This window comes from Zootoca vivipara, chromosome 2, assembly GCF_965207765.1.
Source record: "Zootoca vivipara chromosome 2, rZooViv2.hap1.1, whole genome shotgun sequence".
NCBI classification, from domain to species: domain Eukaryota; kingdom Metazoa; phylum Chordata; class Lepidosauria; order Squamata; family Lacertidae; genus Zootoca; species Zootoca vivipara.
In genome coordinates this window covers 40,649,254-40,668,314 of record NC_142584.1, presented here as the reverse complement: position 1 = coordinate 40,668,314, position 19,061 = coordinate 40,649,254, and the positions used below count along the sequence as shown (strand labels likewise).

Here is a 19,061-nt window from a genome sequence, read left to right as displayed (position 1 = left end):
ATGCAGTAAGGTGGCGGCAGCTCCCCTAAGCACAGTGCCAGTGTCAAACCTGGTTAGCCTGCTCCATCTCTTGCACGCTAAACCCAGGCCAGCCCTGGGCTTTCCTTGGATGAGTACTTTTTTCTTCAAAACACGCACATGCCCCCTTTTAGCAATGGTTTCTGTAAGAGAGCGGGCTTGCAGAGAGCAGCTCACTCTGCTTACTTCCATCAGATGGGAGAGCAGCAGCAAGAGCATCAAGGCAGGAAGGAGGTTCCAGGGCTCTAGCAGCATACTGGAGCCTCAACTGCAGTTGGGAAGCAGAGAAGAAGGGGTGGAGCCAGCTGCATCAGAGGGTGGAAAGGAGAGGGAAGAATCAGCAGCAGCTGAGGAGAAAGGTTTGACACAATGGGGATCCCGTAGCGCCAGTAGGAGGGGCATTTTGGGGACCAGTCTTAAAGGCTGGGTCAGAGCCCACCAGAGGCTATTGCGGGCTTCTGCCCCATGCAGAGCAGACATGATCTGAGACATCTCACCACTGTATATAGCATGCAAAATAAAACACTGAAAATCCAGAGGAGGTGTGGAGTGCTTACTCGGGAGTAGCCAACACCCATCTGTGACAGTTTCAAAGCAGTTTGCAAACCTTAAAGCAACAAGTAAAATGACAATAAATGCATGCAAAGCAACCAGCAAACATAAACACAGTTAAGAGCTTAAAATACTTAATATAACAAAAAGGAAATGTTTTTAAATGCCCAGGTGATTTATTTATTTTTAATAGAAGTATTTGCTTGTGGCCTAAAAGACAGCAAAGTTGACAGCAGACATACATCTTTGGAGAGGGCATTGCATGGCTGGGGCACCATTATGCCACCTAAAAACCCACCTCCTTTTTGTAACAACCCCCATCACTTGATGGAGGTGGTAATTGGAAAAGGGCATTGACCAAGGATCCTAGCAGGCAAGCAGATTGGTGTAAAAGGAGATCCCGCTTGAAGTACTTGAGCCCCAAACCATTTATGGCTTTAAAGGTAAGCATCCCAGGTTTAAAATGGACATGCAAGTTAATAGGTAAGTATAACATTATGCAGCTGAGTGGGTAACTGCTGTGGGGTGGTCTGGTGAAAAAAGAGAACAGTTTCCCCTGCACATTTCCATAGCTGTGTGGGAGAGGGAATTTCAGTAAGTGTAGCTGGGGGCTGCAAGAAATTTATTTTTCTATGCAGCTATTAACGATGCAGAAGCCCTGTTCTCTTTTGCTTCTGGCCCCCCTCAATGGCTGTTTTAGAACAGGGGGTTAGTCCTTGATTACAATCAGGTGAGTGGTTGCATAGGCTCTGGTTTGACTAGCTCCCTGCAGCCTTGCAGGTAGCACTGACCCTATGAAAGGCAGGTGGGCAGAGAGTATCCACAACACATTTCCTAGCATCAGAAGAATCCTGCTGGATCAGAACAAAGGCCCACATAGTCCAGCATCCTGTTCAATCCCACAGTGACCAACCATATGCCATTGCAAAAGCACTGTCCCCTGAGAAGGATGGGCAGGGAGAAAGTGACAAATAGGATTTCAGACATAGAAATGAAGCTAACACGCTGATTCTTATTGGACATGCCTTTGCTTGCTTGTTGACTCCAGAAGGGAATTTTGGGCATTTAATAAGGTTAAAAACTGGCCAGGCCTTAGATAACATGATGGTTGTAGTATTGGTCCATGGCAGAGACCACCTTGTCAAGCCTCTGTACTTACCCTTTCCCCAAAGAATCAGACATGGCAGCTGGGACATGGAGCTGTCCAAGCAGGGTAGTGCTGGATCTTTGATCCTCTCCTTTCTCTTCTGAAGTTTGTGCCATACTTGTGGGAAGTGCCTGGTGCCACCTGATAATTTACAGGAACCATAAAATATTGTGATTTTTAAATGAATAGGGTAATTTGTGAATTTGGACCCATCATGCCAGAAATTGGGCAACGTCACATCAAAGTCACATTGGGTGATGATATCTCAAGAGGCAGCCGAACCTATGCCAAGAAAGAGGTGACATCATCCCAAAGCCATGTTTTGGTCCACCACCTTAATTCAGAATGGTACCCAGCACTCACATATTGATGATGACCCCCCCCAATCAATCACTTTCTCTGTGATTTTTTGGCACCTTTTAAGTTTCCCAGGGTTTTATAACTGTGACTATTTGAATCCACTTATATTTTTCCAGATCTGTAGATCTGTTCCAAACTTATAGTGATACTGTGTTTTTCTCTATGGTGTTTTACTCTAAGTTGCTGATTTTTAAATGCTGGAATTCACATACTGTTTTATTGCTCTGTGTTTATTAATTTGACATATTATGTTATTTTTGTGAGCTACCTGAAGAACACTGCTATTGGCAGTGTGGTGTAATGGTTAGAGTGTTGAACTATGATAACCTGGGTGACCTGGGTTTGAATTCCCACTCATCCATCAATCTCACTGGGTGACCTTGGGGTGGTCATTGCCTCTCAGCCTATCCTATGCCACAGGGTTGTTGTGAGGATAAAAAGGGGGTAGGGAACCATGTACGCTTCCTCAAGCTCCTTGGAGGAGGAGGAGGAGGCATATAAATGTAAGAAATAAATAAATGTGCCATTAATAAAGTAATGTCAAATTATAAGAAAGTAAGTAATGAGCACACGTGTGTGAGCATGCCCTTAGACTCTCAATAGAAGGTGGAACATTGTACAGACCACATCTTAAGCTAGCAGTCTTGTCACAGTTGGAGCTCTCTGTCTTCCAGGGATTCTTACCCTGCCAGCTGCATCAGTTAAGTTAAAACTAGCTGGAAGGTGTATAACTTGGACCCACCCAACTGGGGCCCCTGTGTGGCTCAGCTGGGGTCCTCAGAACAGCCACTTTTGTCATTCTAATTCTAGCCTGCCCTTTGCAGAGATATTAATGGACATCAGTTCCTGTATGTAAGGGAAAGATCGGTCAGCGGGGGTGGTGGGGGTGGAATACCCTGTATTTGGTGCACGGAATAACAGTCAGGGCTGTGTGAATAGTTATCAGACTGGCAGCTACAGTATGTGGCCAATAAATCTAACAGATTGTAGGGGGCGGGGCGGGTGAATTTCTTGCTTTTACTTGTTTCCATCTGGGAAACTGCTCTAGTGAACTCACAACACCTTCCATGTAAGTGGAGAAGGCTTACTTCAACTCTATCAGCAACTATAGTATGAAGATCTACCATGAAAAAATGATGGCTGGGCCCTCAACATTGGAGGTGGTGGGGATCCTGTCATATTATTTACAAGGATGGCTCATTTGCCCAAACTTTGGCCCCATTAATGTCTGCAAGGCACAGTTGATTCATGGTAAGTGGAAATCACCAATCTCTTATTAGCGCCAATATAGCCAGGCTCAATGATATCAGTTTTGTCTCTGCTTCAGCAGAATGAATGTAATTTACTTGAAAGCAGCTTTAGCCCCATGCAATTGAATCACAATATCAGTTTAATATTTCAAGGTAAATCATTCATTCTCAAAATCCTTTTGCAGATCTTCAGTACTTTTGTTTAAAAAGGCAAACCAGGACATGGTTTCCCAATTATAAAATGTGATAAAAGGATGAAATTTAACTTACACTATTGCAAAGATGTTTGATTAGGTACATATCCCATCCCTCCTCCAAGGGGCTAAGGAGAGGATGCACACACACCACACTTTATCTTCCTCAGCCCTTATCTGGTGGTGCTTGTTGCCCCCTCTGATGCCACTTTGGTACAATTTAATGATTTTACAATTGCAGGATGAATATTGTGCGTGCGCAGTCCGAAGTCTCGTTTATTTCAAAGGCTCTTACTTCCAAGTAAATGGATCACGCGCTTAGTCACATTCTGGTCCCCCAGAAAGACCCCACCCATTTGTCTCTCTCTGGTTTCGTGGGCCTTTGATCTGCCTGTGTGTCAGATCAGAGGCTGCCGCTGGCCAAGCAAACGTTGGCTTCCTTCTGCTTATTTTCCTTCGCCCGTGATTTTTTCCTTCGCTCTAATTTGTTTTTTTGCATGTCAGGAATGACTGTGGCCGCGGCTGCTCCTCATACTGGTATGCCTGTGCACTGATGTGCCCTATGGGAGCAGGAGCCTTATTCAGCAGTCTCCATAAAAGCGCTACTCTGCTTAGCGGAACACCCTGGCCCGCGCGAGACTACGCGCGCATCGCCTCGGAATGCACTAGCCTTCTAATTTTATGAATGACTCTATTCATTCAGCCCCTCCCACCTTTCCAAAGCCCCTCCCCTGGAATGTTTGGAAGTGCGCCACCGTTGCTATTGGCCGGCGAGGAGGTTCCTATTTGCTCCCAGCCCGGTAGGTGGGAGGGGCCCCGGGGAAATATAAATACAGAAACAACGTAGTTGCTTTGTAGGTACTGAAAGTTGCGCAAAAAGGGGTGTGCGAGTGTGCGGAGAGCTTACAGAGCCGAAGGATCCTGGGGACAATTTTGCAGCTGCTCTACGATCCACTGGCTGTCTCATCCGGATCGCCCGAGAGTTAGTTTCTCTAGTCGTTTTATTTTATTTTATTTCATCTCCTTTGGTATTTTTGCTGCCTTTCTGGAGTCTCCTCCCATCCGACAGCAATGAGGCAGGCTGTCCTGATTAGCGCTGCTTTCCTGCTCTGTATCTCCCTGGTGAGTAGCTCTTGCTTAGCCACCTCTTTCTCTTCCGCTTAGGCAAGTGAAATGTGCGCGCAACGTTGTTGACCATGACAACAGACGGGGTGACCAAGCACCAGGCAGCGAGAATCATTTGGGGAGGGGACGAGGGGCTGTTTCATCAAATGCTAGCGAGCTCTCGCTAAACTCTGGGTTCCAGTTTCTAGCTGGGCCGCCGGCCCCCTCTGCTGGCTCTCCCGGCGGATCTCGGGCTCACCAACGTGACTGCACTCGCGGAGCCGCATTTATTCACACGCGTCCCGGCCGGTTGCGGTGGGGATGGGGGTGATCCCCGGGTCCCGGGAGGTGTTCTGTGCCTCGAAGCGGTGCGGAATCGGGCCGGTGTGTGAAAGACTTTCTAATGCTTAAATCTGGCGAGCCTGCCCAGAGTGGAAGAGCTCAGGAATAGAACTTTACCGAGCATTAAGGTGAGTTTTTAATTTCCGCCCCTGTGGACTCCCGGGAGTCCGCCGCCGCTTTAGCCCCGGTGCCTCTGTGGCGGGGCTGCTTTGATGGTGGTGGCAGGGATTTTATTACGGAGATTTATTTGGGATGGAGGGGACGGGCACGTTGGTAGGGGAGGCCGAGAATGCCGGGACTCCGTGGCATGTAGCGCCATCTAGGAAACTATTTTGGTGTGGCCTTTAAAATAAATACATAGCAGGCGGCCAGGCGAAGGTTAAGATCCGCGCGTCCCCAAAGATCCCACAAGCGCCGCAAGCTGTAAGAGAGGAGGGCGGGCCCTGATCCGTAGCTTCAGCTCTCCCAACTTGCCCGCGGAGTGCTCCTCTCGGCCAGCTTCCGCCTTTCCTACCTCCCTGGGATAGTTCAGTCGGTAGAGCAGTAGACTTTTAATCTCAGGGTCATGGATTTAAGCCCCCTGTTGGGCAAAAAGGATCCCTGCATTGCAGGGGGTTGGACTAGATGACTCTCGTGGTCCCTTCCAGTTCTAGGATTCCTCTCTCGTTGCAGGTGGCCTCCCGCTGCCCCGCCACGTGCCGATGCCCCCCTGGCGGCCAGCCTCGCTGCCCCCCCGGAATCAGCCTGGTGCTGGACGACTGCGGCTGCTGCCAAGTGTGCGCCCGGCAGCTCAATGAGGACTGCGACCAGCTCTCGCCCTGCGACCCCCACAAGGGCCTGGAGTGCAATTTTGGGGCCGACCCCTCGGCGAATCGGGGCATCTGTTGGGGTAAGAGGAGCGAAAGGACAGAGCTGAGGAGGGACGTCCTTCAAGGGCTTTGATCTTTCTACAGCTGTTTTTTTTTGTGTGTGTGGGGCTGGCTGGAGTCATGGTTTATCAGTGATCGTAAAGTGATAACTTTTGAAAACGTTCTGTAAACCTACATTGCACTGTGAAAGAAACACAGTATGCTGCTGCTACTACTATATATATATATATCTTTAAAAAGTTTCTATCTGGTTCATAAATGCTTTAAATGAATGAATCAATTTATTTCTGTCATTGACCAGAGTGCATGCTTTAAATAAATAGAAAATAAACCATGCTTCCTGCTACTTAATCCTGTTGATGGTCATGATGGTAATTTCAATTGAGTGTTTTTGTGCTTGCTGGTTACCTTTTTTTTGGATTTTATATGCAAGAAAGTGCTTTGAAATCATTACTGTGATTTTAAGTTGATTTCATATACAGTGTGCTGGGTGTTGACCAGCAACCAACTATGTTGGGTAGTGGCATGTTATGTACTAAACTGGCGCCTAATCACAATCTGGCACCTAATGTAATGAAGGAGCAAGGAGCAAAGGCTTCTCCTCCAGCCTAGTCAGGCACATTGGGGCTAGACTAGGAAAGGATTTCCTGTTGATGTACATATTCTGCTTTGGCAATCATATCAGGGATGACTGGTCCCCGTGTCCCAGGTGTGTTTTCTTTTAAGAGGATCAAAGTCTGGAAGGGTTGGGCAGAGCCATCATGAGGACTGGTGAAGGTAATTTGCAGATGTAGCAAAATACGTTGTCTCTTACTTAGTTGGTCTTTAAGGTGCTACTGAAGGAATTTTTTCATCTTACCCAACCTCCCTCTAGTGACGGATGTAGTTGTGGAATCCATCGTGGCATTGCCATGACGATAGAAAGGTTAATGGAAATTGTGTGTGAAGAGGCACAAAACATTGGACAGGAGTGTGTGTGGAGAGACAGTTGCGCAAATATTTTTGTTCCTGAAGCATTTTGAGAAAGCCAGTCTCTTGATCAAGGGTTTCCTTCAGTGCTTCTTGGAAAATTTGCTTGGGGCAACTTCTGTTGCCGGTCACCTAAGTAAGGCGCGAGTTGCCCCAAGCAAAATATTTGTGCAGCTTTTTCATGCTTGTTTGTTCCAATGACTGTTTTTATCCTTCCTCTCTCTGTGTGTGCTTGCTTTGAAATGGCATGAGCTCAGGAGTTGGAGAGAAGTGACTTTATAATCCAGCCTTCACCAAGCTAGTGCCCTCCAATTTTGAACCACAGCTCCTATCAGCACCAGCTGTAGTCTAGAACATCTGGAAGTGCCAGGTTGGAGAAGACTGGTGTGGCCTTGCAGGCACATAAGGGGTGAAAGAGATCTCTGGGGGCAGCTGGGCGACGATGGGACCCTTGAGTTGTGGCTCCACTTGGTGGAGGGTGAACCTCTGTTGCTCCCTTCCTCTATCTTCTCTCATGGATGTGGTGAGCATTTTTTCAGGGCCACCCACTCACTCTTTCTTTCCCAGTGCGTAGAAAACCGGATTTGCAGACTAGGAGGAGGGGAGTTCCTTGGCAGTTTCTACACCAGGTATTTTGCTCCCTTCTAGGTAGCAGGTTTATGATGCTCACACACAAGAGCACACTTGCTTTTGGAAACACTGAAGGTCCTAGATCTGTATTAGCATTCATCTTGTGGCTCCATGTATGCAAGCTACATGTTACTTCTCTCTCTTTGAGCTGGAGGCGATGCTGGAGGGCAACACTGTTCCCATGAGAAAGCATGCTTTCCCCACTCCTTCCTCGAGACTACTTCAATTCTGTATATTTACTTGGGTCACGGTTGTGTCTGGGACCACCTGTTTCCCTGTATGTGTGAGCACTGCCCCTTGCTGGAAAGTGTGAGAAGATAGATCTTCGTTCATGAGCACGCATGCTAAGAAAAGAGCAAGCAGCAAGTGAAAAATTGTCTAAATAGTTGCAGGGGAGTAAGGTGAAGGACACATCTCTGTGGGCCAGGGGGAAGCACACTGCATGTAGCAGGAGGCTCTCCAGGCGTGGCTCAGGCCTTTGCAACCCGATCTCGGTCCATGTGAGCTCTTCGCATCCTGTTTTCACATGGCTATTTAAAGCTCCAAACACTCTCTTCTTGTTGACGTGGCCCCTAAAAACCTAGTTCTGCAGAGGAGTGTATTTCTCTTACTTACGACGCTGGCAGGTTAAGTCCTGCTCTGTTTTTCACATCTCCAGGGATGAGGCTTGCTGTTATGTAGCTCACTCCCAGGTTGGCCTGAAGTTGCAGATGAGCAGAGGGGAGCAGGAAGTGAACTCAGAGTCCTCCCCCACCCTATCACCTCTTGGCTATTTTTTTTAAATTATCTGGTCTCCCATCATTGCTCTGTGGTAACCATGGATGCCAATCCCTAACTAGACACCAGTTTATGTGAATGGAGGATTTTGTGTTGCTGGGATGAATGTCAGGGACCATTTGCCTTTTGGCACTTATTTCAAAGGATCTCTGAAACTGTTGCCCCCGTGCAATTCCATGACGACTTCTTGAAACCGATCCAGATACCTGTAGCTGGGTCCTCTCTTACAGGGACCTTACAGTCAGCATCACTTTTTCATTTTTAATCCAACTCCTGAAACTGAATAACACATACCTTTCTACCTCCTCAGCAAAGCAAGAAGGCCGGACCTGCGAATACAATGGCCGCATCTACCAGAACGGGGAGAATTTCCAGCCCAGCTGCAAACACCAGTGCACTTGCATCGACGGGGCTGTGGGTTGCCAGCCGCTCTGCCCGCTAGAGCTGCCCCTGGCCTCCCTGGGCTGCCCCAGTCCCAAACTGTTGAAGGTGCCTGGCCAGTGCTGCAAGAAGTTTGTGTGCAGCAAAGGACCCAAGAAGTACGGAGGGGTCACCTTTGAGTACAACACCAATGGCGACTCCAGTGACAACGAGCTCATCTACGTGGGCAAAGGCGGACACTGGAAAAACCTACCAGGTGTGGGCTGAGGGGTGCTGTCAGAGCTGTTGCGACTGGAGGAGCAGGAATGTTATTCAGCTTCTGCCTGTATTTATACCGAGAGGCTTGTGGCACCTTAAAGACCTAACACCCCCTCACTGAGTACATCCCCAGGCGATACCACTGCTTTGCTAGCCTGGATTTGCATGCTTCCTGAGTCTTCTTGGCAGGCTGGTATGTCTCTCTGAAAATGCCTCAAGCTTGCATGGAGCGTGTGAGCGAGTCTAGAAACTAGTGTACTGTCTGAGTTAAAATGTGCATTGATTGCTCAGCTCCCTTTGCCTCTTGGCCCACCCACCCCTGACTTGTGAATGCTTGAAGGTTGTCCAGATGGGAATGCGGCCCTCCTGCTAATGCATGGCGAGACTGGCATCCACCTGGAAGGGTTTCTTTTGCAACAACAGACTAACATGGCTGCTCCTTTGGAAATCCTTAGAATGGAAGGCACCCCATTTCTGAGGGGTGTGGCGCCCCAATGATGTTAAAAAATAAATAAAAATGGAAGGCATCTCTTTATACTGGATGTTTTCCATTGTATTAAGTCACTCTAATGCTTGCATAGGAATAGAGTGTCTGCGTGGGGATAGTCTTAGGCACTGTATTTGTGGTTCTTGCTAAATTTGGTGTGCATCACAATTTAAACAATTGCTTTGGGGACCTGAATATAGGTAGTTATGAGGTGATTTATGGCTGTAGGGATTCACGCCCCCCCCCAGCTTAGAACAATAGGCACCTTTGGACCAAAAAAACAAAAACAAAACTGCTTTATGAGCTGTGCAGCAGTGTGTTCCATCTGCACCATGGGAAATGGAGTAGCAAAGAAAGATGAAACTTCTAGCCATTGCTAGTGAGACTGCATCTGTCAGAGGCATTTAGTTGGTCTCTAAGGTGCTACGGGAATGATTTTTTAAATTTTGTATAGGATGTCATACCAGGATGTTTATTAGCAGGCCGCATTGCAAGGCTTAAAAGTCATCTGCTTACTCTGTGGCATTGCTCTTTGATGACAAGCTGCTCCTTTAAACCTCTTTAAACCATCTCACCCATGAAACCTCCTTGCGCTATCAATTTCTAGGTCCGTATCTCACACAAGCTAGTGGCGATGTAGCTACCTTATCTGTTCACAGCAATCTAGTGGCTTTGCTACTAACTCTACTTGGAATATTGAAATTTCCTGCTCCCTCCCAGTATCTTGGTGTCTTCACTTCCTACTGCTTGAGCCTCATGCGGTCTGTGGACCAAGGCACTCAGGGAAAGGTTGCGCCCCGAGAAGAAGTGCATAAGATGCAGCTGGCCGAGTTTATAATCGTTTTGCTCCAAGGGCGGGAAATGGAAAGCTGGCACTGTGTTGCGTGGAAGAGGCATCTAAACAGGGTGGAGACACAGAACATAAATAGGGGTAAGAGTGGGAGTCGTCCTTTGCCCTTTCAGGATCTATATCTGATGCTCCCGAGGGGCAGGGAATGTGATCCTTCACTTGCATTTGCTTTGGTTCCCAGTTGCTATTTCAGCTAAGCATGGCAGTGGCTGCATAAGAGAGGGACCGAAAAGCATTAAATCTGCCTGAGAGGGATTGTTCACACAATCTCCTGTATCACTCTTGCTCCCAAGTGATGGTCAGTCGGGATGCCACTACTCTTGCATATTTTGTTTTGTGGTTTCATGGCAAAAGAGGAATGCAGGCATTCCCTTCCCAGAATACAAGGGTTTGCACCTACTGGGAATTTATTCTACAGATGCCAGTTTAGTCTAAATGGAATTGATGGGTTCTCAGTTGCCAGAGTCCCGAGCAGCCTCCACATCCCCCCTCCACACCCTCTTTCCCCCATTTCCCCCCTACAAACTCATTTCCCATTTTTCCTACCCAACATGTGGCCTTGCCTCTTTCTGTAGTTGCCATTTTGAACAGTGTGGCTGCCATGGAGGCTTACGATGAATCCTGTTGAGTCATCTTGACTCAGCATGATGGCTAGCTAGATGCCTCTGGGAAGCTCATCATCAACAGGACAAGGAGACAATTGCCTTCTGCTGTTGTCCATCAATGCCTGCCTTCCGTTTGTGGAAGATGCAGGAAACCTGTGGCTCCCCAGGTGCTGCTGGACTCCAACTCCCATCATTCCCAGCCAGCATGGCCAGTAGCTGGGGATGATTGGAACTGTAGTCTAGTAACATCCAGAGAACAGAACAGACGTGTTCCACATCTCTTAAGGAACTTAATCCCTTTCAATCTCAGTTTATGCTTGGCCAATGTGTGTAGCTGCTGGCAGTACATTGCTCACCGTTCCCTTTGGGTTCAGAATGACAGTGCAGTAACTGGGATTCCCTTCTCTTCCCCAGCGTGGAGGCCATTCTTCCAAAGCCACGTGGCAAAGCAACAGCACAAGTGCTTGGCTCAGACTACGGACTGGTCGCCATGCTCCAAGAGCTGTGGCTTCGGCATCTCCACCCGCGTCACCAGCGACAACCCAAAGTGCAAACTGATCAAAGAAACCCAGCTGTGTCAGATCAGGCCTTGCGGGAAACCTGATTTTTCCAAACTAAAGGTGAGGTTGGGAAGGTGGGAAGAGGGCGAGCAGGGAATAGGGGAGGCACTGCTAACCACAGCAGCCCAGCATCTGGGGCACAAGAGCTGAGTCTGCCTGCACTCCCAACCATTCAAAATGGCACATTTTGGAGAACGGGAGAGCCTAACAGGAGGGATTAGGGCCCAAGATGGAGAGATGTTCTGTTCCAGGCTTACATTACAGGAATGGTGCCTGTGGGGCTAAGAGGTGTGTGTGCTTGTTTATTAGAAAGAAGAAAAGCTCAGCTGGTTACAGCGTGGTGCTGATAATGCCAGGGTTGCAGGTTTGATCCCCATACGTGACAGTGCATATTCCTGCAACTGTCCCATGCTCCCTTCCAACTCTACAATTCAATTATTCTATTCATGACTCTAGGTTCTCCAGCTGTATGCTTTGTGTGCATACAGCTTTCCTGGGCTGTATTCTTTTGCATGCAGTGCAAATACTTTCCTCTCCTGTTTTCAGAAGGGCAAGAAGTGCTTGCGGACACACAAAGTGCGTGAGCCTGTGAGGTTCAGCTACGCCGGCTGCAAGAGCCCACGCCGTTACCAGCCCAGCTACTGCGGGTCCTGCTTGGATGGCCGCTGCTGTGTCCCTCTGCGCACTCGCACCCTGAGCGTGCCCTTCCATTGCCCGGATGGGAGCTCCTTCTCCAAGAACGTCATGATGATCCACACTTGCCAGTGCGGCCCGGCTCATTGCCCGCTCCTCAGCGAACCTGCCATGGGGCCCCGGTACCAGCTCAATGGGGATATTCACAAATTCCTGGAGTGATGGAGCCCGCTACCCTTGGGAACCAAGTCAACCCATCTCCAGTGACTCTGGATCACCCCTATGGACTTGAGGCTCCTCTGCCTGATGTCGGGAGAAAACAGGACGTCCTAAACTTGCCCTGCTTCCATGAATGCAAATGCGACTAAAATTAGGAAAGGCAGCATGGATTTTGGAGGTGCACTACCGTAGTTCCTCAGTATATGGGTTGATTACATTGTGCTGTGCCTGGGAGTCTGGAGATCCAGCGATTTGAGGAATGGATCTCTTGTCGCTGGGTTCAATCTCTCCATTCAGCCCAGCCAGGCTCAGGCTGGAACTGGGCCTTTGGCAACAAAATGGGAGAGTCAAACAAAGAGATTTCCCCATCACAGCCACCTTTAGGGCTCCACAGTCCATGCTTTTGGTTACAGTGCTGGAAGGAAGGAGGAAGCACAGCCCTTGCGCACTAGGGATAGCTGTAAATTCTCTGGTTTGAGTTGCCAAATCCCCAAGCTCTGATATCCTTAAGGTCCTTTGACTGGAAAGAGCAGAGGAGAACGCAAGGCAGATAACCCACAGCTGGACTGGATTGGGGTGAGGGGGAGTCAGATCTGCCCTGGATCCCTCCCTAAGATCCTATGGTCCTTTTTAGATTGAAATCTGGCAATGCAACCTCAAGACAGCCCCACAAAGAATGAATTAGGAAGAGTTTCGGTACAGAGTTCAAATTAATGGTCAGTAGAGGAAGGCATGGTGGAGTGGCAGTGCTCACTTGACCTCCAGGCAACTGAGTTGCTACTATGGGTGGAGAGACAAGGCAGTGGGGAGGTCACCATGGTGCAAACGCAGTGGCAGAGACAGACCGAAACTCCTGATGTGTTTGCATTGCGCTGACCTCCTCGATGCCTTGCCCCTCCCCTTCCAGGTAAGCAGAAGCAACTCAGCTACCCAGAGGTCAGGTGATTGCTGCCACTCTACCATGCCGTCTGCTGCTGCTGCTGATGTTGCTTTTTTAACCATGTGAATTATTGAGAAAATGGCCAAACAAAGGTTGACAGGGACCTGCTCCCCCTTCACTGCCTGCTGTTTGCACCTGTGCTTCTAATTCCTTCCTTGTCTGCCTCAGTTGGAAACCTTTGCTTCCCAGTCTGTCCTCCTTTGAACCGAAGGGCTGCCTTGCCACCTACTCACAGCGCACCCTGGTGGTGAGATGGTTTCCTGGAGAGAGAAACCTGTTGGCAAGGACAATGCAGAAAGGGAAGGGCATATCCATGCACATTTGGCTTCTTTCTCCAGTTTGTGCTGTTTCCCAGCTCATCCTTCTGCATGTTGCCAAACTGTTATTCAAACTTGGATTGGGGGGAATATTTTTTAAAAAATAAAAATGTGGGGAAAATCAGAGTAAACACACACATTGCAGACTAGAAACAAACCCCTCTACCCCAAAGAGAGTTGAAGGAGATTTTCTTTGTTATTTCAACAACCTGCAGACCCTGTTTATCCAGATGAGATGGTAGCAGAAGGGAAATATGTATGCTCACTATTGGAAATAGTGCCTTTCTCAAATCACTTTCTTCCTTTGAAAATCAGCATCTGCCTCCAGACTAAGACATGTTGATTTCCAGAACAGTCATTTGTAAAAGGCAATCCCCCATTTGGGGAGATTCTCCTCTCCAGCAAATCTGTCGCACCATGGCTAAGCTTAAAGAGCATCTCCTCCTAGATTTATTGAAGCACTTTTAAATAGTAATAATTAATCATGTTCCCTCTATGTTCCTGGTGAGCAGCAACAGGGATCGTCAGAGAATAAGGTGCAATGTTGGAACAGATATTAAACTGTTAAGTCATATTTATGAGCGCAGCAAAGTAGGCTTTGCTACAAATAAGGAGATTTTATTTTATTTACCTTTTTTGCATAAATATTATAGCTTCAACGCTGGTTTGGAGTGTCAGCTATTTAGCTTCATAATGAAGCCTTTCTTGCTTTGCATCTTGTAAGCAGAGCTTTGATTCCACTCTCCCTCTTGGATCTTAAAAGTTGCTAGAATGAAATGTCTGTCATTTCATTCTGGTGTTTGTGCCTCTTTCTGTGTTCTCGGAGGTTTTGGTGTAGGAAAATCATGACAAAGGAGCTTGATATAAAATGTTCAAGGGGGTGTGTGACAGGTAACTGATGGGGTCTTATGAACCTTGGTTGCTTTCTACAGCCATCGTCCTTGAACTCCTTTCTTCCCACAGTAGGAGGAAATTGGATTTGCAAAACTAGCAGAACCTGACCTTAGTTGGAACTGAGGGGCTCTTGTTATTTTCAAAATGCATTCTTGGGCTCTCAGTTATGATTTTAAGGCTACAATCCTATGCACATTTTCTTGAGAGTTTGGCTCACTGAACTGATTGGATCTTACTTCTGAGTGAACATGCACAAGGCTTCTTCATGAGATACTAGTAACCATATTTATCACATCCTCATTATTAGCAGCTGACATATATTTATATATTTATTGTTTAAGAACCAGTTGTGCCAAATGTCTTAATGGTTTCTTTTTACAGGTGAACCAATTTAGTAGATATGGGGAATGCAGTAGGTTTTATATAGTTCGCTTTCAGTGTCGCTTTAAACAGTCTCAGCCCACTGCCATTCTACCATTTTGTACCAGACACTTCAATGGAGCAATAGAAGACTACATATACATAATGGATTTGGCTAAGACTGAATGGTGGGAGGCGGGGTTTCAAATACTATAGGGCATAGGTTTTCAACCTTTTTGAGTCCACAGCTTCCTTGACCAACTACATTCTTTCTGCAGCACCCGTGTGGGGCTCAGGAGCCCAGTTATGTCACCCCTTGCCTGCAGATCTGGCAGCCTCTCACACTTTTTCAAACACCCTCCCTTGTAGAGTGTTCCCTCAGCCTCCTCTCCTCTCCCATCTCCTTAGGAGTCCTCTGGGCAGCCCCTACTGCTGTCCCTGGTCTCTGAGCAGAGGCATCATTTGCCTGTGGAGCTTATAGGCTGGGCTGCTGCAACAAAAAACTGTGCAAGCCTTTGGGAGGCAGAGAGACAAGAGGGCATCAGAGGAGGGAGGGAAGGAAAGAGGGGCGGAGGCCAGTGTTGCCCGTGGCACCCCTGACCATCATTCAAGGCACCCCAGGGTGCCATGGCACACTGGTTGAAAACCACTGCTATAGGGAATCAACATGAGGTGATTTACAGTAAATGGGAACAGTGGTGGATCTTGGTGTCTCAACTTTAAGCGGTCAGAATCCGCCTGCCCCCCACCTCTGGCGCCATCAAACCGGTTGCGCTCTCCTAGCTCTGCTTTTGATAGGAATGCTGATCTGAAAACATTCAAACCAAATTCACCAAAGGTGAATGCTAAATGCTATCCACTCCAATAACCCTACAAGGATATAATAAATACAAAACATGATGAAAATCACCAGCATACGACACTCCCTGAAGATACTTGGATTCTAGTAGCTCCCAAAATGAATAGGTTAGCAATATGTCATCATTTTGCAAGGGGGTAGAATAAGAAATATGCCATTAATGCTCATTTTAACAGAAAGATGGTAAGATTCTGTATTGGTTAAATCTCATTTTAAGGATACAAAGGAACGCCAGAAGCTTCTATACACAGTCTCAGACCACTTGGCCTTGTATTTGCTAGCCAGACTTGACACCAGCTGTCCTGGGTGTCAGAGAGGAGTTCGTAACTGTACAACAAGCTTCAAAACCTGGAAAGAGACTTACCTTGGGTCACAGTGCCTATAGAGCAGGAGAGGGGATCTTACAGCAGTGTGACTTTACTGCCATCTAGAGGCCACCTTCTCTGTAAAAGCCAGGTTGGCTGCCTGAACCATGCATGGAATGTGGTTTTTAGAGTTAGAGATCAAAACCTCTTGCTTTTAGACCAGCTTTTACAAATAGGAGAGGGGTAAAGTAATTTAGCTATGTCTCCTCAAACAATGACAATCCAGTTCTTGTCTTCTGGAATTAGCATATTCATTTACTCTTTCTGTCACACAAAATCTGTGAGAAGTGTCACCTTTGGGATTATGGATTTTCTGTTTTTAAATGTTTTAAAAGAGGTATCTTATGGGGCCAGAACCAGCAACAAGATCCCTAAAAGATGTCATGAAAGTGCGCTAATAATAATAATAGTTCATTGTATCCACTGCAGCACAAATCCATTGAAACTGGGGACGGGACGGGACAGGGACGGGTTAGGAGGGTAGAGTTCATTTTTCCTGTTTCCAACAATGGTTTGCTCCCTGCTCAAGCCTAGAAGTCTTTCCATTATGTTGTTGTACACCACCCTGATCTCCCCGTGACACTTACCCAGGGTTCGGTTTCCTTGGAGTGTGGCACAGCGGAGGCTATGGTGCATTTATGATATATAGTTGATTTACACTTCTATACAACCCGGAGGGTTGTACGATGGAGGGGTTCACACCCCAAAAGGGTCTTGCTTCTCCCATAGCCACAGGCTTGGATTGCAAGAGAAATCAGCCATCACTCTGACCCTCTGCCTTGCCAGCCTGCTGCCTTGCTTCAATCTTCTAACTCACATAACTTCACTCTCAACTCTGACCCTCATCTCTCTAACTTCCAGCCAGTGGAGGGAGGGAGCCCACCCATTTGCCCTCTGGTGCTGAGCCACTTCTGTTCCATCAGTAGCCCAGTATCGGTACCTAGTCTGTCACCTCACCAGGAAGCTAGCCTAGCTTTTCCAGGAATTAGAATCCTTGATTAGATTTCAACACTTGCTGGGTCCAGGGGTTAGAAGGGCCCCGGCATACACCCTACCTCCTCCAAAACTCTTAATGCTATGCAACTTAGCAAACACAAGAGAGAGAGAGCACTTAAGTCTGCAACAGCCGGCTGCTTCACTGAACTGCACTGTATATAATCTATGCCACCTTTTCCCAAACTGAAAACACATAAAATAACTTGTGGGATTTGGGACAGTTGCAAATCAGTACTCAAAACGGTAATCAACAATTCCGAGTGTTACTACCGTCTCTCATCTCAATCTCAAAGCTCTTTGGCTTATTAAAGACTTCAATCTGTGAGTGGAAAGAGGTTGCTGTTCATTGATCTCCCTTACTGGAGTGTAATGGCTGAAGTAGGAGTGAAATGATCTGATCCAGCCTGCATAAGAGCGTACAGCTGAACACATTGTCAACTCCCATCTATACTGATCCTTGGAGAGGGGGGTTGGAGGGGAGGCAGAGAAGGTGATGAATAGATTGAGTCCAGTGTCCCTCTTCCCCCCACAAAAAAATTAGTGCCAGCAGGACTGGAGGAGCACTAGCCATGTCACTGGGGGGAATGGGTGTGTGTATTTTTAAGCACAGCAGCACATGCACAACTGCATGGTGCATGCAGAAATCTTTGACTCAGGCCCTGGTGCCTGGTTAGGGTGGGGTGGTGGAACCTCCATATGGCCTATAAAGAATTAACCAGTTATAGCAGCCATATGTGATGAATGTCTCCTTATCCATTATTATTGTTGTGATTTTTCTTAAATAATCATATTAGAGCTATTTTCATTGTGCAAAGTGCTTTCTAGTTCTTCTCCTTCTCTGCTGTTTCTCCCAGTTCATCTAATGAATGGTGGGCTTTATTTTAAAGAGATCTATGTATTAAAATGAAAAGGTTCGGTGGTTTTATATTTTGCAGATACATGCATATATGGAAATCTTTGTTTGGTTTTTATAAAATTAAACAATTATTACATAAGACAACTCTGATCCAGGCTAAGTTCTGGGGGACTAATGAAGGGACTTCAGGGTGGTGGTGATTAATGAGCACAGCTGACAGTGAAGGAGAGATTCCGGATGCAGAAAGAGCCAACACACACAGCCATTATGAGTGTTGATGAACTCAGGTTCGTCTCCAGTCCTGTTGAATTCTGTATGTGGGAAGGGGAGGGGGCACTATTTTGCCCTTTGCCTGAGGCACCAAAATGATTTGGGCTAGCTCTTCCCCTAGTATTGAGATTCAGCATTTTCACTCGTAAAGTAAACAAAAAATTAAAAAACACAGAGAAGATTAGAGGCAAGCAAGAAGCACCCACCTCTGGAATTAGCTGCCAGAACCAAGTTTTCACTCTGAAGGCCAGGTCAACTCTTCCCATAATAATCCTCACTACTCCTTGTCGGCTAAGGAAGGATGGAGACCACTTCATCATCAGGCCTTTCTGCAACGCACCATGCAGCATCTAACTCAGGAGCACCAGCCTGCAAATACAATCCAAATTAGTTTGTCCACCATCAGGATGCACGCTGCGAAGAAGGCCCTAAGGCAAGTTGCAGGTCTGAGCAAACATGAAAGATGCTGGACATGGAGGTGGACAGTGTTAGATAATATAGTGCTATATTAAGTGTTGGGTTTTCAGCTGATTTTGGAAAGCAGCCCTCAGAAGTAGCAGGATGTAAAATATAGCAGGGTGTGTAAGCTTGGACTCTGCTGCCACAAAGCACATAGGCTGATGGCATGTTGATTTTTTAAAAAAAAAAAGCAACAACAACCAGAAAGACTTGTGGCACCTTGAAGAGTCTCCAATTTATTGCAGCATAAGACTTGGTGGACTAGAGCCCAGTTCATCAAACTTATACTGTATTCATATACATGGCTATAGAGAAAACAATTGTGAACAACTGGGCCAAAAGGTCATGAAATACAAGAGATCATGAGACAGAAATTCCTGATCTGAATACATAGGATTAAACTTACTCATGAATTCTAATCCAGCAATTTCACACTGGAGTCCTCGTAAAAGTTTTTGCTGTTTTTAAATGCTGGTGACTTTCAGGTCGGCAGCAGTGTGTCCTGAGAAAATGAAATATCTTCCCACTAGCTTATGCTGC

At 47.0% G+C, this 19,061-nt stretch overlaps 1 protein-coding gene across 1 annotated transcript; it reads left to right on the top strand.

Moving 5' to 3' along the window:
* The first annotated feature begins 4,329 nt into the window (after positions 1-4,329).
* LOC118079981 (CCN family member 1) lies at positions 4,330-17,936 on the top strand. Its single transcript, XM_035104842.3, has 5 exons — positions 4,330-4,643; positions 5,640-5,856; positions 8,523-8,849; positions 11,208-11,413; positions 11,900-17,936. The coding sequence occupies exons 1-5, from the start codon at positions 4,593-4,595 to the stop codon at positions 12,206-12,208; spliced, it is 1,110 nt and encodes a 369-aa protein (XP_034960733.1). The 5' UTR covers positions 4,330-4,592; the 3' UTR covers positions 12,209-17,936.
* Positions 17,937-19,061: the final 1,125 nt, after the last annotated feature.